We start from the raw sequence: 26,225 nt of genomic DNA on the forward strand, positions 1-26,225 counted from the left end.
CTGGTCGGTTTCCTACAAGCCATCTAGTGAATGTTTATGTTCAGAAGCATCCTGACCTGTCCACCAAAGTATCTCCACAGTAAAATAATAACATTTTATTTAAACAAGAGAGGAGAAATAAAGATACCTCATTGCCAAACAAATGAGCTACTCAAAACACAGTAGCTAATTCTCACACTGCCTTGCTTTTAAATAAGTACTTGTCTTTAAATCGCAGGTACCTGATGATATCTAACATTGAATTACTTTAAGGGTTTGACCTTTCAAAACAAAGTTTGGAGACTTTTAAGCTACTTGTCATGGTTTGGGTTTATTTTTGCCTGTCTCATTTCCGAGTCTCCAGCTTGCAGTGCTGCACAGCAACTGATGTACCGTGGTCAGACTGCAGTACGGAGACAAGTATCAGTCCTGAGCGGGTCACGAGTGTTAAGGCAGGTCGTTTGTACTGGCAAGGACAGACAGAACAAGAAACCTATATGCAACCCTTTTCTCAATAGCTACAACTTGGAAGAAGGGAAGGGCAGTAAGGATGAGCAGTGCCTCAAGGTGCACATCACAGCAGGATGTGCTGTGGGACTCCTGGGGCAGCTAGGATGAGTGGAGGTCCGAGCATCAGATAAGGCTGTGCAAAGGCTCTTCAGCCAGAGAGTTGAGGAAGGCTGGGTGTGAGAACATCTTCGCTGCAGTTAAGTGGATGAAGTTTATCTTGTAAGGAGTGTATGGTTAAATAACTGGCAGTGATGGTGTGTGGAGAACAAGTGACTTAACTCAAATGATAAGGAGTAATATGAGCTGCAGAAAGCTAATCAGGCCTGAACATAATGATAGTCAACTGGAGAGAAAAGATCCCTGAGAGCAGAGCAAAAGTCACTATTGTTTATGATGGTTTTGTTTCTTTTTGGGCAGCTCTGAAACAGGTCTGACTTGGAAGGAGAATTCTATCAGTTGAAGCCCCTATTAAATAGGTCTTCAGCATTGGCAAGACCCTCATCACAGACAAGAGTCATTTGGGAAGAAATTGTTTCTTTCTACCTAAATGGCAGAGAACAATAAGATACTAGGATTAATTAGTATGAAAAACAATCTCAGGCAGCCTGGGTCAGAAGATCGCAGATTACCCTTTTCTTTTGTATTTTCATTTGTATTATGATCATTACTGCAGGAGGACAGCTTTTTACAACCTGTCTCACAGTCTTCTACTTGCCAGCTCTTCTGTCTCTCACCTTCCTTCCTAATAACAGCTGTCAGCATCTGTTGACATCATTAACGAAGAGTTCCACACGTAATTAAACTCTAGCTTAATAGCAAGTGTTAATTATTTAAAACAAGTAATGAGAGAAGCAAGATTTGCAGATGGTAATAACTGCATTTAACTGTACTACGCAACAGAATAATCGATACTCCCAAGACTCAACTGCCCACCCAAGGCATTACAGGAACAGATGGTCACATCCCCAATTCAGGACACCACTGGTGCTGCCTGCCTCTATAGTTGGAAGTACTCTTCCTTTTCTGGATTTAAGCATAGCTGTTGTTGGAAAGAGGCAAGATTGTTTCCAACAGAAGACCACTGTTTCAGGCCAATGTATAAGAAACTTATTAAAATGAAGATCCCCAGCTTTGTGCAAGTAGAAAACACATCCAAAGTACCAAAGTGTATGGCTATAAATCAGAAAGTTCTAGGCTAAAATAATCTGAGACCCGAAGCCAGAATCATTCATCATTTTGATATCAAAGTTCATGGCCCACAGGTTGCCAATGTTCTCCCAGGCGAAAAACAATCTCTCATTTCTAAGGGTACAGGCTGGCAGTGAAGTTCTTTGATTCATAAATACTGAAGCAAGAAAGCAGGTATCAGAAAGCACTTTCTTCAGACACTTGTTTCTTGATAGCATGACCAATTCAGACTCAAATTTGTACTACAGTGCTGCCTACTTATTATCGCTTCACTTCTCTTCCGCATACCTACTTAAAATAACTTGGGCAAGTGCAAATCAATCCCTTTCTGTCTTGATTTATATATGTAACTGTCATTTGGCTATTTCACATTTCAGAGCTTTTCTCAGTCAACACCTCCAATTCTCCAATCATTGTGGCGGCTCAAGCTCAGCGACAGCAACTTACAGGTGCTGAAGTGTTCATCCCAGATGCAAGTGCAGAAACTCCCGAATCTTTCTCCAGGAGTGTTCCTGGGCATGAGCGTGTGCTTTGCTCTCTCCACCCCCCAACACAGGCACCCCCAGAACACGATCCAGAGCCACCTCACAAAACGGAGTAGAAGGAGGATCGATTCGGTGCCCTGCTCCTGGATAACTCAGCAGTTCAAAGTTTTCTTTCCCATGCTGGCGTAGGCGCCCAATTGCTAGCTCAGCGTATAAGGAGCTCTTCCACATACGATCAGCTTCCCCTACTACTAGGAGAAAGTGACCTTCTGCTTTTTCTATGGGGATTGTGCAAGAGGAATTGGCAGGATTTGCTGGGTCATCCAGAGCTTCAAAAGTGTCAAATACACCAGTGTCAGAAACGCTGACCTTATTCATATCAAAACGCAGCCCAGGCAGAGTTATCTCACCATAATGGAGGTCTGCAACCGTGTTCGAACTACAGCCGGAGATACAGACAGCAGCCACTACTTCTGGTAGGAAGGTGATCATGGAGAGTGCTAATTCTGCACCTTTCCCAGTCCCAATCACTCCAACTCCTGGCCCCTTCACCTTCAGATTAAGATGCGGTTGCAGGAAAGAGAGGAAGAAAGGAATAAATACATGTTATAATAGGGTTAGCCATCAAATGTCTTTGAAGTTGTGTTATTAAAAAAAAAAAAAAAAAAAAGTTAATTACTGAGGTGACCTATTGGAAAGCTATAGCCTGGACCCAGACTTCTTCAGAGCCAATAATAAATGTCAAACACCGTAAAATAACACTGGTATCACATTTGGATAGGAATGTTGGCTAGGAACAACAAGTACAATCACTTGGAATTCAACCGCTGTGTATTTTCTTGCAAATATTTTCCCCCAAACAGGTAGCAGGAAATTCAAATACAGTCAATTGCAAAATATGTCCCTGGCACATAAAGTCATCTCACAAATGACATTTGAGAATTAGATACGTATTCAGCCTTTTCCTGTTCTAGCCTGGAGAGTAAAACAAAGGAACATCTCAAGTTATCAAATCGTCTGTAGCACTGAGCAGTGCTGTGCCACCCTCTCGTAAGCTAACTGCTTTCATTAAAACAACAAACAAAACCCCACAAAAACACCACATACATACATCACCACTGTTCCAGCGGAAGGTTGTTCCAGCACTTCATTGTCCTCATGATCAGCATTTGTCAATTTTCCAGTGTGCATTTATTTAATGGCCTGCTTGTGGTGGAAGAAATACACTCTGCAGTGATACGCATTGCTGCCTATGTAGGACCTACACTTTTTCCATTACGGAGCCTAAATCTGCCCAAAGACATTCCAAGAAAATCACTGCCACCAAGTGGGCATGGCTACCAAATCTTCCCTAGTTCCTTGTCTGGAGAGATCTCTCCTTACACTCACCTTTGGGTGACGCTGTAGAAATCTAGCTGCCTCCTCAAAGTACTCAAGTTTAAATTCTTTCATGACCTTAGGCAGATCTTCAAAGTCAAAATATGGCAGAGAAAGAGCTGCAAAACCACGGGTAGCCAGGAGACTGGATCTAAATTCAACCAAACCTCCTTCATCACCATACATGTCAATGACTCCTGGAAAGGGGCCATCCCCTGGATTGAGAAGAGGTACAGAGCACAAGTTATCAAACAGGACTCTAAGAAGTATCTAGCTAAGTTTGAAAATCAAAATATAGAAAGCATTAGATGTTTTCTATAACTACTCATAAATTTTCCATTTGCACAGCTGAGATTACAGACTGGTGCTCTGTGTGACTTCAGCTATTTCAGGTTCTGAGCTTACTATGAAAGTAAGAGAACAGCTAAACATATTTTGTTAAAACAACTGTTTTCTCAGTGTATTTTGCAACGATCTTAAACTCTCACCCTCAGAACAATCATGCTTCAAATCAGCTTTTTCCCACAAAGAAGCCATTCCTTAATTAGCAAAGTGAAAACATGTTACTCATGAGGCAATAGCATTAAGGCCAAGGATATACAAATCCCGAAATAAGGCACACCAACAAAAGCACAGCAGAGACACCCACTGCAGGATGAAATCAGCTCAACTCACTCGCTCTATCTTGGCATCAGCACTGTCACAGCCAGCAGCCAAATTGCTATTGCAAGTGTGAAATGACAGAGTAAAACTGAGACCCGCGTGGGTGCACTTAGGTGTGTGTGACTGATGCACAGATAAACATGCATATATGTGCTTGCCCTGTAAAACTACAGGGATTTCCAGAACCACAACTTCAAGCAACCATGATTCTGCAGTGAAGTTTGTGTTGTTTATATTTCAGTCTGTTATTCTAACAGATTTTGTGTTAAAAGCTCTTGCAACCATAAAGAGCCCAGGTATTTTGGGGGTTTATTCTGGAGAGGTGTAGTGTCTTGCCATCAGATGTCACCACTGACAGATTCAGACCCAGATCACAGCTCTCATTAGAAAAAGTACCCTTTTGTGCAAGAGTGCATTGAGCCTCTGGCATTATTTTTATGCTGCAAAGACCTCTGATGTTTCAAGGTGCTTAAGAAGATTTGGGCAAGACACGTTAGATTGGAGAAACCTCCTAACGAAATGCAAAAAAAGTCAGAAAAGTGCTGAAACATGCTTCTGGGTTCTTTGTCAGTTCCAAAACTTCTCATTAAAGTTCAGTATTCTGTATGAGAGCAAAAACTGTAGCATACTTTTATTTCTCACCCCTACACATTCTAGTGAGAATGTGCAAGCAGGACACAGTCAAGGTTATCTTCTCTTCCACGACGATAACCTTCAACTTACACAAGGACACCCAACTGCCTTCCTGAATGCCTGCAAAGCCCAAGCGTAGTTTCTCCACAGTTCACGAAAAAGCAGGATAACTTTCTAGACAACTTTATTACTACTTAAAAAAGATTACAGCCTGTAACTTTATAACTGAAATGAGAAATATCTTTCATACCATAATTGCAGCATAAGCCCATTTACGTAATCTCACTTTTACCAAGGATGGCTGACCTTTAAGGTTCCTTTCTCAACAATCCCTGAAGCAAAGAAAGATATGGTGCTAGTGTCGTAACTGGATCCTTTATTTAAAAGGATGCCAGCATCATTTAAGCAATGATCTCGGACTTTTCCATAGTATTACAACACCAGACTTTCTGAAGGGAAAAATACAGTTCCTGATTGCAGATCTCTGGATTTCCACTGAGTTCCGCAGAAATTCGGCTCGTTCTCTAAGGCAGGATGTATCAACCACATCTCAGTGTTAGATATTTCAGAATGCTGACTAAACATTTGATCGAACATTCAAAGTCCAATCTATGTTGGGTTTTTTTTTTTCCTTCTTTAGCAGACTTTGGATCCGTACCTAAAAGGCTAATAAAGATTACTGGTTTGGAAATCATTCACCAAGATTTTAATCCCTGATAATTGTAGCAGCGCTTACAGGATTTGCAGAACCAAACTATTCCAGAGGCAATACGGATGGCAGTTCTCACAGTACAACAGCCAGTGAAACACAGAAGTTTAAATCATATCTGAAGCATTCCAACACCACCAGCAGTGTAAGGTTTCAACTTCCAGCAGCCCATCGGAATGTCACACCTCATAGAACTCAGCCATCCCACGGGGAGAACAGGCAGAGCTTCTTCAGATAACGATTTGTATTTATACACAGAACAACAGAACTTGCTAGAACTTGCTAAATAGCAGCTTAGCTTGAGCTCTGGCGTAACAGAACCGTAATGCTTTACTACAGAGTCTCCTCTGCGGCTCTGCTTATCGGCATATGCTTTGCAGGGAGAAAAATTGCCTCTTACACTTCATCCTCAGGATAAAATCCTGCACAGAGGCTCACACGGTCAAAGCCTATCACCTTTCCTGAGCGTTATGGGTTCCGGGAGCTCAGGAAAAAAACCACAATCTATAGAATCTCCCAGCCCGAGAGCAGCGGCGTGGAAAACGACAAGCCTTCGTCTCGCTCAGCTTCCACCCACGCCAGAGGCACCTGCCCGCGCCTGCGCTGCTGACCGGCACGGAGCAGCGTCCCCAGAAGAAGGCGACTGTCCTCGGGCGCCCTTCGGTGCTGCTCTGGAACACGGACGCCCCCGGTGACCCCCGTTCCGGGCAGAAGCCGGGCCCCACTCACCCGGCGGCAGGAAGAGAGAGCCCCTCACGGCGCCCTCCTTCAGCCGAATCCTCCTGACGCCGGGGGCCGTGAACCACCTCTCCACCTCGGCCTTGGCCATCACCGGCCCGTGGATGGCGCCGGACTGGCTGTGGCCCCGGTGAACCAACATCTCCACCTTCATCGGGATGCCGGTGCTGCGGGGGACGAGCCGCTGGTACGGCCTCTCCATGCCCGCGGGCGCCAGGCTCCAGAAGAGCCCCATGGGCTCCACGCCGGTGTAGTCCCCGCCGTGCGAGGCGTCCGTGCCCAGGTGCAGCTCGCCGCGGCCGTCCGCTCGGTAGTGCGCGCACGACTGGAAGAGGCAGCCCCGCTCGTCGGACGCCACCGCCCGCAGCGTCACCGGCTGCCCCGGGCCCAGCCCCGCCACCCGCGTGTCCACCCGCTCGTCCGCCAGCCCGGCCGCGGGGGTCACGGCCACGCTGACCGCCCCGCGCGCCGGGCCGCGGCGCAGCGCCCACGCTTGGGCCTTGGCGGCGACCGCCGCTCTCCACATGACGGCGGCGCGGGGACGAGAGCCACAGAGCGGACGGCGCCGACGGCGGTAACGGCCGCCCCCGCCAGGCAGCCTCAATCGAGAGCGGAGCCCTCCCGACCGGTTGGCGTTCCTGCGGCGCCGGCGGCTCGGGGCGGCCTCGCTCACCGCCCGCCCCCGCGCAGCGTCCCGCCCGCTGGGAGCCGGGGGTGTGGGTGCGCGGCAGAGGGGCTGCCGGATCCCCGCCCTCCCGCCGCGTCCAGTCCCGCGTGCACAAACCAAGCTGTGCTCGAGTTAACGTTTCACTTTAATGAATTAGAAAAGCGCGGAGAGTGCAAGGTGCGTTAGTAACCCGTGGAAATGACGCGCAAGTCGAACGCTGGATAGAGCCAGTTAGCTGCGTGCGCGCAGCCTGCCGCTGTAAGGCACTGAAGGGTTTTTCAGGTAACCGCGAAGAGTCGCCAGCACTTCTCTAACAACATTCAGTGCTTTCTCTTTCACGTGCGTGCTCGGGAGCCAAAAACTGCTCAGCATCTCCAGAACAGAACCCCACTGCTCCCCACGCCTCCTAGAAAGCCAGAGGGGAAGCCTACCAGTTCTAGTATGTATACCCAGAATGCACTTTTGGGCTGTGGGCTGTTGTCATCTCTTCCCGGAGATGTGCTAGATGCTAGATCTCAAAATGGACAGAGTTAAGGCAGACACACAACTTAGTGACATGAGATTACTGGATGTTGATAGAGGGAACAGCTGCTTTCAGACAAAAAAGAAGTGCACTGTCTCCAGTAAGGACAGCAGCATCCAACACACTTCTTATAAGGAAGACTTACAAGGTAAATAAATTTTCATCCCACTTCTCAGCTGATTTCTTTCCACTTAAACTTGCATTCAGAACAGTCCCAGCCTTGTCATCATCATGCTTCCACATCCCTCCCGTACTACACACAATGGGAGGCCAAGATATCACTGGGTGTTAGAGGAAGGTGTGGAGAGGATGCAACTCTCAGCCACCACCTGCTTGGGAAAAAAAACCAACTGTTTATTCTCTGATGTTCTTTGCTCTCATTCAGAGCCAATTAACAAAACAACTGTGAAACACAGAATGTGAAAAAATGTGAAACACTAGCATCTTCCTCTGCACAGTAACCCAAATCACATCACAACTTATTGGCTGTCTTGGAAGGCTCACCATTAAGGTGTCTGTGGAAGAAGGCCTGGATCTGCTGCCAGGAGTCTATCTGTGCCTCACAGTGCGCCTTGGGCTCCCCACCCCACATCACAGGCATGCCAACCAGCAGGTGCATTGAGGCAGCACACATTGGGAAAAAAGGGGGTTCAATATAATGTCCTGCTCCAGGATAACAGATTATCTCAGGCTTTTCCTTCCCATGAGCTTGCAAACGTTTGCTCCCCTCAATTGCAAAGAATTCGCTTTTCCAGTTGTGATCATCCTGGCCAACAACGAACAAGAAGCGACACGTAGCTTTCTCCAAAGGGATAAAGCTCTGGCGGTCAGGCCCTTCTAGGGGATTGTTAAGTGCATCAATGATATCACCGATCCCAGACTTGTTGACCTTGATACGTTTTGTGTTGGCACCGAGGGGCGGGATGGTGACGTCCTTGTAGCGGACCACTGCGCCCACGTTCGCCACCGAGCCATTGATCACAGCGGTGGCCGTGATGCCCTTCAGGAAGGAGGCCATTGAAATGCATAAGTCACCCCCCTTGGAGAAACCGAGCAACCCAATCCCGGGACCTTTAACCTGGAAGGTAAAGAAACAGAAATCATGATCAGTGAAATATGCAAACCATTTCTTGAAAGTGCTGCCGTGTCAACACAGCCTGTCCTGATCTGCACTGCAGGTATAAGCACCTAAGGTCCTGTGTGCAAGGGACCCTGCAGCACTGTTCTGTGCTTGGCTTATGGCCAGAAGCCCTGCTGAGACTGCAGCAGCATCCTAATAAAACTACAAGGCCTCTTCATTTTCTTTTACACAGACAAATTATAATAGGAAAGCTAAATGATCTCACAGGTTGCTGAAATTCAGGGTGTCAATGTCACAACATTCAAAGACCCTCAGGGCTAAAAAGGCTCTGAGAAAATGCTGAAATTTAGCATCTTTTGTACTTTATCACCAGCATGAGAAGCTCTACACCCACCGAGTCTGAAGCAGAGAAAGGGGGTAATTTGAAAACATGGCTAAAATTTTGCCAAGTGTTAAAAATGTGGCATGAGAGAGGCATCAGTGAAGGTGTTAACAAGAGTCTACAATACTGTTCTCAGGGGAGAGAAGAAAAAGAAAAAAGTGCAAGATTTGGGGCATAGGAGTGGCATAAGCAGTTAGGGTTATTGCAACGGAAAGGCCACAAAGGCCTTTACTCATCTTTCTAGGAAGGTATTTATTTTGAGCTCTCCAGAGAGGTCAGACATTGCCATGTGGAATTCTAGCTATTGTCATGTGCAGCTACTTGGAAAAAGATGCAGAGCTAAGCAGGGCTCTCTTCCAGGAGGTGCCTGCTTAGGAACTCAGCTGAATTTGCAGCCAGCTACCAACAAGCACATGCACTACATATCAATATTTGAAGTGACTGTAACTACAATACACAGCAACAAATGTGTATTTATAGACTTCCTTGAGCCTTAGATCACAGAAGGATATCATGTGCTCCAAGGTTAAAAAAGCCATTTAGTCCTCAAGCACATTACATGGAATGTAAACTTAAAAGCCCCACTGGAAGCCTGATGTGCCTCTAGGCAACTGGTTCCCTTGTTAGGACACTGGGTTGAACAAAGCAGAAATAACTGGTATGTGACTCCACGTCACTGTGTCACCTGGCCAGTACAAAAGGAAGAACTGGAATTATCTGCTAGAGAGCCACTGTAATGGGAGTTAAGGATATGAAAGGAATTATTTTCAGTTGACCTGAACAGAGATGCTATTCTAAATACAACAGCTTTGCCCCACTTGCAGGCTGGTAGGAGCTGACTAATGACAGTTCCCTTGTAGTTAGGCTGTGTCAGTGTCTATACCAACCTGCTTGTGTTGTAACATATAGTTAACAGCTTCTTCAAAATATTCCAGGTTGATCTCCTTCATCTCTTTGGGGAGATCTTCATAACCATAGAAAGCCAGTGCCAGCACAGCATAGCCATAGTTGGCCAGCAGGCATGCTCTGTATTCGGGGAGTCCTCCTCCAGTGCCATACAAGTCAATAACTCCTGGAAAGGGACCGTTTCCTGAAAGAGGCCACAAAATGGGACATCTTGACCCATCATTTCTCATTTATATCCCAAATTCACAGGCCTGGGAACGTGCCTTCAAAAAACCAACCAACCAACCAACCAAAAACAAAAAACACACACACACAAAAGCACAGAATGGTAGTAAGCATTTCAAATTCTGTACTACATTTCAGTAAATGGCTGCATTGCTTCAAGATGAAACATTAAACAAAGGTGCAAAACAGTTGCCTAGCCAATGTTTTACTGAACATAAGGAAACATATGACTGGCAGGGAAAGGATGATAGTCACAGCTAGCTGTCTGTATCATGTAAACTCACTGCAAACATAACAAACTCTGCTCCAAAAATACCCAGGAGGCTTTTCCCCACTGCATTTCTCAAAAAACTGACCCAAAAATCCCATCTGCCATGGTTCCAGCTTCTTAGTTTCAGTGTAAATGCACTATAAATTGTTTATTCTGGCACTAAGGGAAGAAAATATTTGCAACCAACCTTGCCACTCTCATGAGTGAGGCTGAGAGGAACTGCAGGAAACTGAAGACTAAAGGAGGAGGACAGAAGGAAGACTTCCATCTCTGCTTCCACACATGAGTGTGCGGAACTTGGGCAACAACTGGAAACTCACCACCAGCCACAGGGAGTACGAAAGAAGGTGCTGGCTAGGACATGTATGATTGCAGTGTTGCAATGGAGAAGATACAAGGGACAGGCAAGGGAAAAAGGCAGGGGAGGGGAAAGTAAGGCATATACTACATAGAGATGCTCCTTGACCACATGGAATCCAGCACAAAACCGGAGACATGCCTGGTGAGCCTCTGGGTCACAGGGAGAATTAAAGGTGGTGATGACAGCTGTAAATGAGCACCAGATAAAGATGGGAAATGGGAAGAGGCTTCCTACAGAGAACTAGCATAAGCCTGGGCAACTGCTGGGAAGGATTTGTACACAGGATTTGTAAGGCAATCAGGAGTAAGGAGGACCCTAGGGACTACCAGGCTGGTGAGTCTTACCTCTGTGCCTGGGAAGATCATGGAACAGATCATTCTGGATGACAAGCATGAACACATGAGGAATGAGCGTGTGATCCGAGACAGCCAGCACGGCTTCACCAGGGGAAGGTCATGCTTGACCAATCTGGTGGCCTTCTATGATGGAGTGATGGCATCAGTGGACAAGGGGAAGGCGACCAGTGTCATATACCTGGACTTGAACAAGGCCTTTGACATGGTCCCCCACCACATCCTTATCTCCAAATTGGAGGGATATGGATTTGATGGGTGGACCACCAGATGGATAGGAAACTGGTTGAAAGGACGCAGACAGAAGGTGGTCATCAATGGCTCTATGTCCAGGTGGAGACTGGTAATGAGTGGTGTCTCCCAGGGGTCTGTCTTGGGACCGGTGCTCTTTAACATCTTTATCAATGACATCGATGACGGAATCGAGTGCACCCTCAGCAAGTTTGCTGACGACACCAAGCTGAGTGGTGCGGTTGAAGGAATGGATTCAGAGGGACCTTGACAGGCTGGAAAAGTGGGCCCAGGTGAACCTGATGAGGTTCAACACGGCAAAGTGCAGAGTTTTGCACTTGGGCTGGAGGAATCCCAGGCATCCATACAGACTGGATGGTTTAAAGGCCAGATTGGATGGGTCCTTGGGCAGCCTGGTCTAGTATTAAATGGGGAGGTTGGTGGCCCTGCCTGTGGCAGGGGGGTTGGAGATTCATGATCCTTGAGCTCCCTTCTAACCCTGGCCATTCTGTGATTCTGTGATTCTGTGAATCAGAACTATGACAAAAACGCCATAATCACAAATGTGTGCAATGGTCTGCTTGACTTTCTACTCACAAATGGAGAGAAACAGGGCAAATTCATCAGCAAAAACAAGCTTGGGCTGCAGCAACTCTGAAATGACTGAGTTGAGGATCTGGAGAAAGGCCAGGAAAGGAACCAACACAGTCAGGACTTAGGACTTTTGCAGAGGAACCCTGTAGCTAAGGTACACAAGGAGGAGCGTGGCAAGCAGGTGGAAGCTGACTGCGCCGATCGGGTTGCGCTGGCCGGCGAGTCCTAATTCTGCGCTGCCCCGGTACCGCGCACAGGGGCCTCCTGGAGAGACACTGCCAAAGGAGGCGGCACCGCGGAGGGCGGACGGGGCCGCGCCGGTACTCACCGGGGGGCAGGAAGAGCGTTGCCCTGATCCTCCCGTCTCGCACCGGCACCCTGCGCACCCCGTCGCGCAGGAACGCCCGCTCGTGCTGGGCCTGGGCCAGGAGCCGCCCGGGGTCATCCCCGTGGCCGTCCAGCACCTCCAGCCGCAGGAGGAAAGGGGTCTGCACGTCCTTCTTCACCAGCCGCCAGAAGGCCCTGCGGGGCTGCAGCGCCCACAGCAGCCCCATGGGCTCCAGGCCGCTGAAGCTGCCTCCCGGCAGCGCGGGGCAGCGGGCCAGGTCCAGCTCGCCGTCCTCCGCCGCCTGGTACCGGGCGTGGGCCTCGAACAGCTCGCCCGCCTCGTCCCGCAGGGACGCCCGCAGGGTGACCTGCTGCCGCGGGCTGAGGCCCTGCACGGCGATGCCCAGCGGCTCATCGAAGAGGCTGCGGGTGGCTGGTGAGAAGCGGATGGTGGCGGCCATGGAGGAGAGGCGGCGGGCCGGGGACGCCCCTGCTACTCGCTGGGGGCTGCGGTGCCGCGAAGCGGGGCCGACCTGGGAGAGCCAGCTCTGCCAGCAGCGGGAGCCCGCTCGGCACGCCGTCAGGGCGCTCATTTGCCTCCGAGGGCGGGATCCGGAGGGCGGCCCGCACCGCAGCGGTGGGTGGGTCGGCGCCGAGAGGAGCTCGTCACGGAGATTCGGGGCTGCCGGTGAGGAACGCTGGGTGCTTAATACGAATATAGTAATATTAAATACTTATAATTATGCTGCCGCGCTCCGCCCCTTGTGGCCTTAAAGCCTCTCAAACGCTTGGTGCAAAGTGTAGGGCTCACGTGCCCGCTTCCTGGCGCTTCCTGTTGATGGCCGCTCCAACGGGCCGCGCTGTCCTACTGCCTGTCCCCACCTCCCTGCCGAGCCGTAGGAAGGGGCGGTTGGGATGGGATCCTCCCAGAGTGCGTGTGTTCCTCTCCTCCCCTCGAACCCGAGGTACTTGTTGGCAGCCTCGTGTAGAGCCGGTCTGCCAGCTGCAGAGCGTGGCACGGTCCGAAGGAGGGCACTAAGAGAGCTTCCTTCACCTGAGGATAGACAGATATCCCACGCTTTTTAGGGATCTGCAGTGTTAAAACGCCTGGTAATCACAGGCCAAGTTCATGCCGTTCTTCAGGTGGTGAATGAGGGAGGCACGTAGGCCATCCTTTAAGAATCTCCTGAGGTGACAGGCTGTACGTCCTGTTTACTGTGCGTTGCATATATGTCAGCAGCAGTGCTTCTGGCTGCTTCAGTCCTGTTTCTTAACATACCTTGGCCAATTCACATCTCAGGTCAGAGATTCTTCCTTCTGCACTGCTGGGCTGAGGCATAACATAGGTGTTGCTAAATGTTTAAAGCTGTGCAAATATTTTTAATAATTTGGCTTGTGAAATGAGCACCTTGATTACTATCTATATCAAAGAAATGTCAAATCAAAGTATCAAGTCTCTTAAAAGTTTCTTGGCTGTATTAGTGGCATCAGTATGTTTGCAACCCTGACTACTCATAAAGGACAACAAGCACTGTTATCTGAATTACAGTGTTTGGCCATTTGGAGGACGTGTATCTGCTGTGTTCGAAATATGCTTGTATCTGATGTTTGGGATGTGCTGCAGGTGTTGGTTTTGTACACTGGCCTGTGTTATGGACTAGGCAACTGTTATGGACAGGTACAGTATGGACAGCAATACTGCTGTGCTTTACAGAAAAATTCTGGATTTCTGCTGTACTGCAGTGGTAATTCTCTCTTGCTAATGTGAGCCATGCAGTATGACACATAAGCAAGGAAGGATAAAATGGAATGAGACACGACCATAAAGTATTGGGTATAACTGGCAACCACTGCAGAGCTAAGAATCCTCCAGGACTCTTCCTTCACAGTTATAGGTTCATTGTTCTATAATAATGAAAGTTCTGAAAGAGAAATTGAATCTGAATCAGAAAGATAATTAACAACAAAATTTGAAGCCTGCAGGCAAGGTCATCATGATCAGCCAGGTCATCTCCTTGTGTGACATCTTCATAAGAAGTAGCATGGGCCTGCATCGTCATTTCCACTGATGCTTTGCTCTGGATTTAGGAGGAACATAATGTTGATAACACACTGATGGTTTTGTTGTTAGAGGGTAGTGCTTACAAAGAGCCAGCAGTGTTTCAGCTTCTCACACTGCCCTGCCAGCAAGGAGGCTGGGGGAGCACAAGGAGCTGGGAGAGGTCACAGCTGGGACACTGAGATTGGGCAGAGGGATGTCCCGTACTGTATGGCATTGTGCTCAACAATAAAACTGGGTGAGTTAGCTGCCACTGCTCGGGACTAGCTGGGCATCTGTTGGTGGGTGATAAGCAATTGCATTGTGTGTCCCATCTTTTGTGGTATTTTTCATGTCATTGTTTCTTATTTTCCATTTTTCTTTCTTTACTATGAAGCTATTACTATTTACTATCAACCCACAAGTTCTCTCCCCATCCTGTCGTGCATGGAGAGAGTGAGTAACCAGCTGTGTGTTGCTCAGCTGCCTGCTGGGTTAAACCACAGCAGACCAATCCTATTACATTGTCTCTTGCATATGTTTTTGGTTTTGTCTAAAGTTAAATAACTATTTAAAAATACTACCCAGAAATCTGCAATGATGCAGGATGGTTACAGGTAGCAAAAGTGTATGGGAGGATATAGGTGTATGGGATGTAGCTACCTGTCACAGTTGCCACCTTTGATGGTTTTAGAATTCATCTCCAAAGAACTACGGAATCATAGAAAGCTGACAAAAATGTTTGAAAAAGGTACATCCTGACTGTGGCAGTGTCAGAGTTACATAGTGCTGGAGTCTGGTTTATACCTATCATATAATCATCACATTATTCAGCTGCCTCAAGGAGTAGACAATGTCTCTGGTTCTGATGCAACTTGTGCAACAGGAAGTCCTTATTTTGGGTCCTTTCTTGAAAAAGCTGATATGGTTTAATCTGGCAGGCAGCTCAGCACAGCACAGCCATTTGCTTACGCCCCTCCCCCACAGCTTAAAGAGAATTGTGAAATCTCATGGACTAAGGATAAAATCCTTCCTTAATAAAAAAGGAAGAAAAAAAAAAGAAAAATAAAAAAAGAGGGAAAGAAAAGAACAACTGTGCACATCCATGCTCCACGCTGGCAAGGTAGCTTGAGAAGCCAAAACATCTTTGACTTAGAGGAAGCAGTGCTCAGCAACAATTAAAACATACGTGTGCTATCAACACTATTTTCCTCCTAAATCCAACAAACACTGTCAATGGTTTACGGGCTGGTTCAACCCAGTTCTGTGACTGGCGTGGCAGAGGGATTTCACAAAATCTGTGCCTCCAGAAAAGGGAAACGGGGAACCCCAAAATAATTAAAAGAGTGGCAACGATCTGAGGAGAAACAAACTAATTTACTAAGTATAGTATCGGAATGCAAGATAATACACTATAATACAATATAATTGGAATTGAAGCCAATAAATCAAATATAATGAGAGCAAGTGTCCGAAAGGTGGATAGGCCTCACCATAACGCTCAGGTGAGATGTGCAATCCGGTTGAGCAGCGGGGAGATGAAGAGCACATCAGGTGACCTTGCCAGGGGTTAGATCTCTTCTATGACTGCAAATCCCTGGGGTATGTAGCTCTTCTTCTCTTCCAGACAGGTGCCCGGAACTTGAGCGTTAACACTTTAACTCACAGTATCACAGAACGGTCAGGGTTGGAAGGGACCTCAAGGATCATGAATCTCCAACCCCCGTGCCACAGGCAGGGCCACCAACCTCTACATTTAATACTAGACCAGGCAGCCCAGGGCCCCATCCAGTCTGGCCTTGAACACCTCCAGGGACGGGGCATCCACAACCTCTCTGGGCAGCCTGTGCCAGCACCTCACCGCTCTCTCTGTAAAGAACTTCCCCCTGACATCCAACCTAAATCTCCCCTCCCGACTCCCGGTGCTCTACATGATGTTATGATGTGGAATACTGATAACAAAAAATCACAAAACCATGATGCACACACAATGTGGTACCAGCTACTATAAAGAAAATTAACTCTATTCCAGCCAAATGGAATGGGTGGAATAGAGTTATGGCAGACTGACATTTAAAGCAATAGCTAAAGAAGACAGTAGAAAGGCTTGTAAAAGAGCATCCACATACCTAACATCTATCCTTCACATGGGAACCTGCTGACATAAGAAAAGCATGTTGTTTTCAGAGCTGACCAAAATGATACGCAACACCAAACACAAGGCAGGAGTTGGTGAACATAGCTGCAGATTGGCTATGTGCCATAATACAGGCACAGATAAGAACAAGTTTAGCAGTTTGTACAGAAGGAACAGAGGAAATATACTGCAATATATCATGCATCACAGACAGCATAGCTGGAAGCAAGTTTTCCACTTGAGTCACAAAGGCGAGAGCCATCTACAGAAAGGATAAGATCTGGATTGAGCAAGGGTACATTCTAGAGATCAGGACATGGGATAAAGGAGCTGTTTAGTAAAAGATGGTCACAATATTCACCATCCATAGGGGCTGCAATAGGGAATCAGTTACCAGTTACAGGAGCAGCAGTATGTGTGCCAGAAATATATCGATGTTGAGATGATTTTGTTTGTTAACCAAGCAATTCTGATTTTAAATTTTTATTGTCTTAGCTTTTCCTGGGAGTCTTCTAGGCTCTGAGTTCTGTGATTCAGTGCACTGTTCGGCTGCATCACCTTATCAACTAAAAAAAGCATCACACTGAGTGTGTGCTATCTTGCTTTCAATTTTTTTCCTGTTTTTTTTTTTCCTCCCGTATTTTATCAAATTTGAAAGTCTCAAAGGGAAACTTTTGAGGGACATCATCCCAGGTGTAGCTGTTTCATTATGAAAACAAAGCAAACAAAAAGACCAACAACCTTGCCAATTTTAGTAGAGTAATCTTTGTATATAAATCGGGCTGGGCCACCATTAAGGGCAACCTCCCTCACTTTGGACAGTCCAGTGCCCACCTGTACTGAGTCTCACACACACACATGCCACAGGGTCAAATTTCAGGGTATCCCAGCCTCTGTATTATCCTCACCAGAATGACTTTTGTCAGCCTGTGATTTTAAAGGTACCTTCTATTTACTTCTAGGATTTATTTTTATATAAAGATGTTGATTTGCTGTTCAAATCTCAGCCCGAATTTTAATCACACTGATTGAGATGACAGCCCTCCCAGGGTCTCAGCCTGCATTTCAGTCCCACCAAGACCAATGCATTTCATCTCTCACCTGAGACTTGAGTGTCTGCTCTCATTTTATCCACACTGATACGGCTTGTACAGTGGGTATGAGCCAAGGAAGGAGTCACCTACAGTAGGGATCTGCTCCAAGTCACACTCTGCTTGATCTGGCCGTTCTAACTGAGGTCAGACTAATTTGGCAACGGAGCTAGAGCAGTTGAGTGCAGTGGTAAAATATGTAAGATTTGAAAGGAATGGCTGAGAATTTTATCTAAGCAAAAGCTAGCAGTGTGTGATCATTTCCAATGCCCACTGCTACCTCCACTTGTGAGCTCAGCTAATACTGCTGTGCCTCTCCTACAGGGCTATCAGAGAGCCCTCTCTGTTTTGTCAGCTGTGGCTGCTAACAAGCTCCTTAAGGACTGCATCCCTCCTAGGCGTGGAGGGATTTGGCCTTTCAGACATATTCATAGTCGTCTAGAATTTGTTTTTCCCAAGAATATACAACTGGCTTTGCTAACATTAGAAGGATTTTCCTTACCTCTTTCCTTTATTTGAAACAGTACTTAAGAGAGGTCTCTACAGACATCTGACACAAGAGGGGAGCAGAGGGGCTGATGCTGCCCCAATATTTTCTAACTGTGACTGTAGTCAATAAGGCTTCTTCTGATCCATGTTAAGTTGTACTTGGGCTACTACACACTTGGGGTCTCCATATTCTCTGGCAGTCACGGTGCCATGACTCAGATGGCCCATTTGGTGCTACAGCTTGAAGGAATTACAGCCTCAGGATTCCAGGTGCCACCCTAAAAAAAGCACTTGAAAAATCACTCCCTATTGGGATTATCGGTGAGGATTGTTTGCAGGCTCTTTGCTGTACTCTGACATTACCACTTTGACTTTAAATACAGGTCAGTCCAGAACCTGAAAACCCGATAAAGTAAATGTAAACTGACAAGTAAACTGACAAATTTGGTAGGAAGATGTTATTTATTGAGGTAAATGTAAAGTCTTAATTGTTTGGAGAATTAATTTTAATTTGTCTGCAATTATTTGTGACTGTCTGGTTAGTTGTCAATGTGTGGATGAGAGAAACTCTGTTAAGATGTGAACCACTGACCAAGACTAAGAGTGGATCTAGCTACACCTAGGCCATCAAAAGGAGTATAGTAAGCAAGGGGGTCCACTCTGAGTCTCATGACTCAGCGGAAAGATCCCTTCACGCCTTTGGTTCCTGTATGAGCTGCTCTAGCTCTGTTCCCTCATTAGTCTGACCTCAACCAGCTGTAATAACAAAGCTGAAAAGTTTCCACATTTTATGGGAGAAGATCACAATGATTGTAAATTTGAGTTTTTGCATGACGTGTTAGAGATGGAAGTATACATGAAGCAAAGCACTTTCTTCTGAAGGGGAAATGGAAACAGAAGACAAACAACCCTTCCAGAGGGCTAACCAGAGAGACCATGACATTCTTGCCATAACATCCATTATTGCACACTTCCAGTGTCTTGGAGTTCAGAAGCATTTTCATTTATGATTTTTACCATAACAGTAGTGAAGTCCATGCACCAAAATTATTGTTTGAAAGGTTTTGCTTTGAAGTATGAAATGTGAATAGCATATGCACGTGGAGGCCACAGTGATGTGAAAAGCAAATATAAAAATAGAAGACAAATGAGAAAAATAACTGAATATTTTTCCTATTCTCCCTTCCTTTTCTTGACACTTGACCAAAAATGTAAAACAGAAAATGAAAACCAATTCTTTTCTGAGTTATGGTTGTGCAAAGTCACCAAAGGCACTGTAGCTGTATTGGTACAGCTGGGAAAGGGAGTTGACCTGATAATTTTAAAATAATTCATCAGGTGTTTGTTCAGAGTTGTGCATTTCTTGTACATGCATCACTTGTCATTTAAATGTTTGTGGAAAAAAGCCTGTATCTGTAGCCAAGCATGAACCTGTGCCTTAGAGTAAGCTGTGAGCTCTCCACCCAGGACAGCTCGTTTGTGAAAAACTGGGTGGTTTCCTATTGGATAAAAAGGGGAAAAGGGAGGGTCAATGCAGTGCCCTGCTCCGGGATAAATGAGTGTCTGAACATTTTCCTTCCCTCGAGCCTGCAAATATTTGCAGGCTTCAGTGACATAATACTTACTGTTGATAATATGATCATCTTGTCCAGCAATTAATAGCAAATGTGCCTCAGCATTCTCTATTGGGATCAGGCTTTGGTTGCCAGGGGCTTTAAAAGGGTCATCAGCAATATCAGAATAATCAAGGATATTCTTATCATAAACCTTCACAAGGTTTTCATGACAAATCAAAGCGGGAATAGTTTTATCTTTGTAGCAGAGAGGAAAAACTGTAATGGCCACAGGGCCATTAATGGAAGCTACTGCTGTGATATTCTTCAGGAAGGCAGCCATGGCGAGAGACAGATCACCTCCTTTGGAGTAACCGAGCAGGCCAATCCCTGGTCCCTTTACCTGGTGGATAGGAGGAAAGCCCCATCAGTATTGAGCTGAAAAACACAACAGCTAATTACTGGAAGGGGATGTTGTGTAATGTCAAGAGTTTACATAACAGTACAGAGGAGGATGATTAGTTTTTCTGCTGGACAAGTGCTAAACACCTGCCCTGAAGGAGAAGGAAGAAGGGTGGTTATTCATGAAGGCTCTCCTGCTTGAGCCTTTCTACTTTGTTATGTCTCAGCTGTCTCTTTTGAGTGTGCTTTATCTCTTTCCACCACCCTTCCAGTGCATATCTGTTTAGTCCTTCCTCCTTTCCAGAGCTCAGACACCCTGCAGATGCCAGCCATGGGGTTGCACAAGCATCCAGCAGCTTCCCCCAGTGATAACTCTGGTGAGGGGATAAGCACCCCAGAGAAGAAGCATCCTCTGGATGCCAGAGGGCAGGGAGCATGCTACTACCTGTGTGTGCTGCAGCATGAAGTTCACTGCCTCTTCAAAATATTCCAGGTGGAGTTTGGTTGGCTTCTGGATCAGATCCTCATATTGGTAATAAGCCAGGGCCAGTGTGGCAAAGCCATGATTGGCCAGCAAGCTGGCTCTATGCTCACAAAGGCCTCCTCCAATTCCATCTATGTTGATGACTCCTGGAAAGGGGGCTTGTCCTGCAGCAGACAAGAGCAGTATCACATGAAATTAGTCCTTTAAATGTTTCTCTGATTTAGAACACATAAAATCAGATGCACAACAGGAACTGCAGAAGACTGTTTTGGGTGGAAAGGACACGACAAGTCACTCAGCAATTCAGCGTTGGCTGCTAAAAAGACCTCTCCCATTGCTCTTCCTCTGCTGTTTGCATGCAGATGACAGAACATTCACTGGCTTTACATAGATTGTGAGCATTCAAAGCAGAGGCCGTGTACTGCAAAGAGCAGGATGCAGTTGCCTATGACCCAAGGCTCAGCTGAGTGTAGCACAACACTGTTGGCTTACCCTGAACATGCACAGAAAAGGTCCTAATACAGAAAAGGTCTGTAGGGATACTCAACGGAGGCGGGACAGCATTGTAGCAAAAGCCATTTGGACTCTCCACTTTTAGACTTTGCTAAGTTTGCTAAGTGGTATCCAACTCCTATTGGCTGCAGGATGAAAATGAAATCCTTCTATTCTATGCCTAGGAAACATTTCAAAGAAACAGGGACTGGCAAAGGCTTATAATTTTAAAGCACACACTGTTTGAAGGAGCAGGCCTGGGGACACTGAGAAAACAAGCCAGCTTACCGTAAAGCAGCATGAGTGAAGGGAAGCAGGAAAGTTTGGAAACAAAACGTATGCAAGCAGCTTTCTTCATCTCCTGGTCAGCATGCAGGGGGAGGAGCCCTGGCCTCACTTCCAAGGGGGATGCTGAGGGTGAGAAGTCAGCACACCCTGGACTCTGGCAAGGAGGTTTCTGTTTAGCAGCCCAGCACATACTGAAACCTGGTGGTGTCTTGAGCAAGTCATACACCTCCAAAAGGAAATCCTTTACTAAAGCTATTCAATGTTTGTCTTTTTCTGCTGGAAAGATTTCTTCTCCATGAAAGTTCTGGAGTCCCCTCCAGGAGGAGGACTCCCAGGGTTTTTATGTGGAGCCAGCTCTGGGCAGCAAGGCAGGACTGGCATATAGACTCTCTGCACAGCTCTTTATCTCAGCCTCTCGGCTCCAGACGCCTTCTGGCACACTCATTGCTTGCTGTGCGTTCCTCCACATTTATACCACCTGGCTTTTGGAAAGAATAATTCCTTTGCCTGTTTCTGTAACCTTGTTCTAGCATTCAAGTGCCTGGGTGAATGTAAATGATAGTCAAATGGGTCAGTGGGACGGTAGAGAGGAAAACAGGGATGGAGCTTTCATGGGCTCCTCTTTATGTAGGTCATGAGATAGCTTGCCTGACAAACACAATACTTTTGAAAAAAAAGGACGGCTACAGCCGGTACTCACCGGGGGGCAGGAAGAGCGTTGCCCTGATCCTCCCGTCTCGCACCGGCACCCTGCGCACCCCGTCGCGCAGGAACGCCCGCTCGTGCTGGGCCTGGGCCAGGAGCCGCCCGGGGTCATCCCCGTGGCCGTCCAGCACCTCCAGCCGCAGGAGGAAAGGGGTCTGCACGTCCTTCTTCACCAGCCGCCAGAAGGCCCTGCGGGGCTGCAGCGCCCACAGCAGCCCCATGGGCTCCAGGCCGCTGAAGCTGCCTCCCGGCAGCGCGGGGCAGCGGGCCAGGTCCAGCTCGCCGTCCTCCGCCGCCTGGTACCGGGCGTGGGCCTCGAACAGCTCGCCCGCCTCGTCCCGCAGGGACGCCCGCAGGGTGACCTGCTGCCGCGGGCTGAGGCCCTGCACGAAGATGCCCAACGGCTCATCGAAGAGGCTGCGGGTGGCTGGTGAGAAGTGGATGGCGGTTGCTGTGGAAGCGAGGCTGCGAGATGTGGGCACCCCAGGGATCTGCAGGGGCTGCGGAGAGAACCTGGGCCAGGAGAGCCAGCTCTGCCAGCAGCGGGAGACCTGTCGGCACGCCGTGAGGGCAGTCATCTGCCCTGTGGCCCCAGGTCGCTTCACACTGTTTGCATGTGGGCTGGAGCTTTTTGTACAAGTGCCGCTTCCCACACAGAGGGAGGAGAATCCTGGGCAGGGACTGCGTGGGCCCATTCTGGCTGCGAGGTTTTCAAGGCTGCCTGGAGCTGTGACTGCAGCCCTGTTGCTGTCTGTGGTGAGGCATGCTCGGTGCTCTGACATCATAGGAGCATTTCCAACGGCTTTCAGCTCTGCCCAGCACTGGCAGTTGATTTACAGTGTGCAAATATGCTGTGGCGGTGATCCTCAAACCAGGGCTGCTGATAATTGCTCCTTGCAGGGCTGGACCCAGTTTCTCCCACAGGCTCTCCCTGCCATCTCCCAAACAAGCAGTAGGCTCCCTACAAGACAGGTTTCTGTTTTGCTGCCTGCAGACCTGCAGACAATGGACACCACACACTGGGAGCATTATGGCAGCTTGCTTCTGCCTGCTCCCTCATGAACTGCTGCCCAGGGCAAGCCCACCCCTAAGAAACAATCCTAACATAGCATGGTTGTCTTCAGCCAACTGTAGGCGTGGAATAGTCTTGCACCTCTCACCAGATGATGGCAACTTTTATGAGAGAGCATTGTTAGCGTGAGGGCGTTGGCTGGGTCTGTCAAGAGAATCAATTACAAAATACGCTGGGTAGGGAAGGGAGTTTCATTTCTAATTCTCTTTTGCCAGTTCTGATCTCTTGCATAAGAAAGATTTTTCAATCCAAACACCAAGCTGAAGATAGAAATATTTTGGGAGGAGATTATAGTAAGCAGCAGAGTTTCTTGGATGGTCAGAGCACAGTGGCGCCAGAAATAGAAATTACCAGGCAGAGCACGTCCTTCCAGAGGGCAGGTGAACCCATGGTACAGAGGACACAACTTTTCCAGAGGGAAGATCTTATTCCCAGCAGCCTGAAAGCTCTTAACTAAGGCCACCGGCACATTTCTTCTAACATCCCACATTGTATCCTTCTGCAATTTAGCAGTTGGAGATGTTCCCATTTGAGATGGGGCATTCACTCTATACGTGGTGAAATCTCTGCACCAAAGATCTGAAGATGGTACATAGACGAGGAGACCATAGTTCATTGGAAAGTACAGACATTTATCTGAAGTTCACAAACCACCAGGGAGATAACAGCATATTGCATATGGTCTATGCAGTTAAGATCAATTCAAATACTATTCCTTTTCTCAATGCCTGATTGAGAAAGATCAGGGAAATCACAGGAAACGTAAATGCAATTCTAGTGGCAGCTGTATGTGAAGTTATTGGGTTTAAATTGGTACAGGAGTGAACAACACTAATTCCATAAATGAAAGGGCATCTGTTAGCTTAGGTCTTTCAGACCTAGGCATGCTCAGGGTAGAACAAAGCTAAATCTCTTGCAAGCATCTTCCTGGTCCTGAGTGAACTTCCAGTGGCCTTGTCCTCAACCTCAGAAGATCATCTGTTTCAAAATTGACCCCTTGCCACTTGGTACAGTGGTGAGAAAGAAGATTCAGCACAGGGGATTTTCTTTCTTTGAGGTTACAAGGTTTGTGTTTATTTGTTTAATAAAATAATTCCTTTTAGAGAAATAACTTTCCTGTGCAAAGAGGAGGAGAGCAAATGGACTTGTACCTTTAGAGCTTGTTGAGAAGAGCGGTTTCCTCAGTACTTCAAAGGCTGCCTTTAAGACTCGGTCAACTAATGCTGGATTGAATACAACCTGAGCCAAATGCCAGCACAGCTTTTTAGCTGGACTGCACTTGAAGGTAACTGGTGAGGATACTGAGATATGCTGAGGAGTTGCACAGAATGTATAGGGATGTTGGTACCCGCCAGGTCTTCTGCTGTGTTTGCTTCATGTACCTCAGTACGCATCCCTGCTCTGTATTGCTGCACTCCAGCACCTCAGACACTAGTGCTTCTGGAGGAACAGGCACATATAGCAGGCATCTGTTGGCTATATCCCAGGCATACAGTCCAAACAAGCCTTGCCTTGCCTTATGGCATGCTGAGCTTTCCCTGCTATTAGCCATAATTTGGCCTGATTAAACACTTCCCCAGATCCCTCAGAGCAGTGTTTTCAGAGGGCTTGCATCAAGCAGCAGGGGTGACAGTCTACCCTACTGCCTGATGAGACAGGGAAGTTCTGGCTGCTTGGTGAATCCTAGTGCTCCATGGTGGGAAGATCTGTGGTCCCCACTGAGATGGTCCTTGTCCATACCATCCTACATGCAGGCAGAGTTACTGCAAGTGAGGGACACCCGCGTGCTGATAGACATTGAGGCTACTTGGAGCCATAGTTGCAGCTCTGCCAGTGACTGCAGCAGGGCAATCTCATGACAGCTGGTCCTTTGGCACTGTGGGAGCATCTCCAAAGGCTGGCAGCTCTGCTGAGGCCTGGTGTCTCGCTGCCAAACAGGCCGTACCTGCAAATCCTGTTAGGTCAACTGCCACAAGCACTGTTTCCAAATGGCAAGTCCAAATACAAGGCACAAAGTTCTTGATAGCAATCTGCCTTCAGGCTTACTAGTTTTCATCCTTGGAGCAACACACTCAGAGGAAGGCACAGCTGCAATCCTCCTCCTTTGGATGTTACTGGTATTGTAGTGGCATATCTGTGAGCAGGGATTTACTAGAGAAATATGAGAAACAACTATAAGTCAGGTCATATGCAGCCATTTCCTAGCTCATGTGGAAGGACTCAAATGTAAGAGTACATCAGATAGCCTGCACTTGGGGGCATGTGTCTTGCAAAAGAAATTAATAGAACAGCTCAGGGAAGTGTTAAATAGCATGGCCACTTCACTGTTGCAAGACAATTCAGTTTGTCACTAGGCCTGAAGTCCTCAATAACATGTCTATAAATATCTAAGGTGTGGGAGGCAAAGGGATGAGGCCAATCTCTTTTCAGCAGTGTGTGGCGATAGGACAAGGGGAAACCGCCACAAACCAAAGCATAGGAAGTTCTGCACAAATGTACCTAAGAACTTCTGCATGGTAAGGGTGATGGAGCACTGGAACAGGCTGCCCAAGGGAATTGTGGAGTCTGGAGATATTCAAGACCTGTGTAGACACCTACCTGTGCAACCTGGTTTAGGGAGCCTGCCTTGCAGAGGGCTTGGACTAGATGATCTCTAGAGGTCCCTTCCAGCCCCTACAATTGTGTGATTCTGTGATTTAGGCATCTCATTATTTTTCTCAGTGGAAGTCAGCGTGGTTATCATGACCAGAAGACCATTGTACATCAAGAAATGAGTGATCCACAGTGATTCACAACTAACCTGAGCACGACTAGGCCTGTGCCACATTGTACATACGGCATGGCCTCCAGGCCTTCTGACTGCAGGACTCACTTGGTCATCTGTTCTTAACTAGAGAAGTCTGTGAGCAACTCCCATTTGGTACTGGTGAGCATGCTGCCTTTCCTGTACATGGCCTTTCCTGTACAGTAGAATTGTAGGACACTTTGAGTTGAAAGGGACCCACAAGGAGCATGGATTCCATCTCCTGGCTCCACATAGGACCGTGCAAAGTTCAAACCACATATCTGAGAGCACTGTCCAAGCGTTTATTGAAGGCCTAGTACTGACCTTGCAGGCGTAGTGCTGACCACTGCTCTGGGGAACCTGTGCCAGGGCCCGACCACCCCCTGGTGAAGAACTGTTTCCTAACACCCAACCTGACTCTCCCCGACACAGGTCCATGTCATTCCCTCAGGTTCTGTTACTGTCACTAGAGAGCAGAGACCAGTG

General features: G+C 47.4%; 2 protein-coding genes across 4 annotated transcripts; both read right to left on the reverse strand.

Annotated features, from left to right (window-relative positions):
- Nucleotides 1-2,816: 2,816 nt before the first annotated feature.
- LOC128087021 (acyl-coenzyme A thioesterase 3-like) lies at nucleotides 2,817-7,715 on the reverse strand. The gene is made up of 4 exons (XM_052696175.1): nucleotides 7,618-7,715; nucleotides 6,274-7,070; nucleotides 3,552-3,754; nucleotides 2,817-3,365 (listed from the first exon to the last, which is right to left on the reverse strand). Exons 1-4 carry the CDS (start codon nucleotides 7,713-7,715, stop codon nucleotides 3,354-3,356), a joined length of 1,110 nt encoding a protein of 369 aa, XP_052552135.1. The 3' UTR covers nucleotides 2,817-3,353.
- A 90-nt stretch (nucleotides 7,716-7,805) lies between these two features.
- On the reverse strand, nucleotides 7,806-22,472 carry LOC128087153 (acyl-coenzyme A thioesterase 1-like). 3 transcript variants are annotated; one of them, XM_052696483.1, is made up of 3 exons: nucleotides 21,878-22,472; nucleotides 9,823-10,025; nucleotides 7,806-8,550 (listed from the first exon to the last, which is right to left on the reverse strand). In XM_052696483.1, exons 1-3 carry the CDS (start codon nucleotides 22,458-22,460, stop codon nucleotides 7,945-7,947), a joined length of 1,392 nt encoding a protein of 463 aa, XP_052552443.1. In that variant the 5' UTR covers nucleotides 22,461-22,472; the 3' UTR covers nucleotides 7,806-7,944. The 3 variants fall into 3 exon arrangements, with proteins under 3 accessions (XP_052552443.1, XP_052552442.1, XP_052552444.1); XM_052696482.1 differs by lacking the exon at nucleotides 21,878-22,472 and adding an exon at nucleotides 12,205-12,903; XM_052696484.1 differs by lacking the exons at nucleotides 7,806-8,550; nucleotides 9,823-10,025 and adding exons at nucleotides 19,302-19,914; nucleotides 20,359-20,561.
- Between the last annotated feature and the right edge of the window lie 3,753 nt (nucleotides 22,473-26,225).

The sequence above is a fragment of the Tympanuchus pallidicinctus genome, unplaced genomic scaffold, assembly GCF_026119805.1.
Source record: "Tympanuchus pallidicinctus isolate F22 unplaced genomic scaffold, pur_lepc_1.0 scaffold3, whole genome shotgun sequence".
Lineage (NCBI taxonomy): Eukaryota > Metazoa > Chordata > Aves > Galliformes > Phasianidae > Tympanuchus > Tympanuchus pallidicinctus.

Coding starts and splice junctions, on each gene's coding strand:
- LOC128087021 (XM_052696175.1), bottom strand. CDS start 7,715: ATGTGGAAGCATGATGATGACAAGGCTGGGACTGTTCTGAATGCAAGT. Junction 7,071..7,617: donor GATGAAAATTTATTTACCTT/GTAAGTCTTCCT, acceptor ACTCGAGCACAG/CTTGGTTTGTGCACGCGGGA. Junction 3,755..6,273: donor CTCTCTCTTCCTGCCGCCGG/GTGAGTGGGGCC, acceptor TTCTCAATCCAG/GGGATGGCCCCTTTCCAGGA.
- LOC128087153 (XM_052696482.1), bottom strand. CDS start 12,796: ATGAGCGCCCTGACGGCGTGCCGAGCGGGCTCCCGCTGCTGGCAGAGC. Junction 10,026..12,204: donor AACGCTCTTCCTGCCCCCCG/GTGAGTACCGGC, acceptor GGCCTCTTTCAG/GAAACGGTCCCTTTCCAGGA. Junction 8,551..9,822: donor ATATGTTACAACACAAGCAG/GTTGGTATAGAC, acceptor TTTACCTTCCAG/GTTAAAGGTCCCGGGATTGG.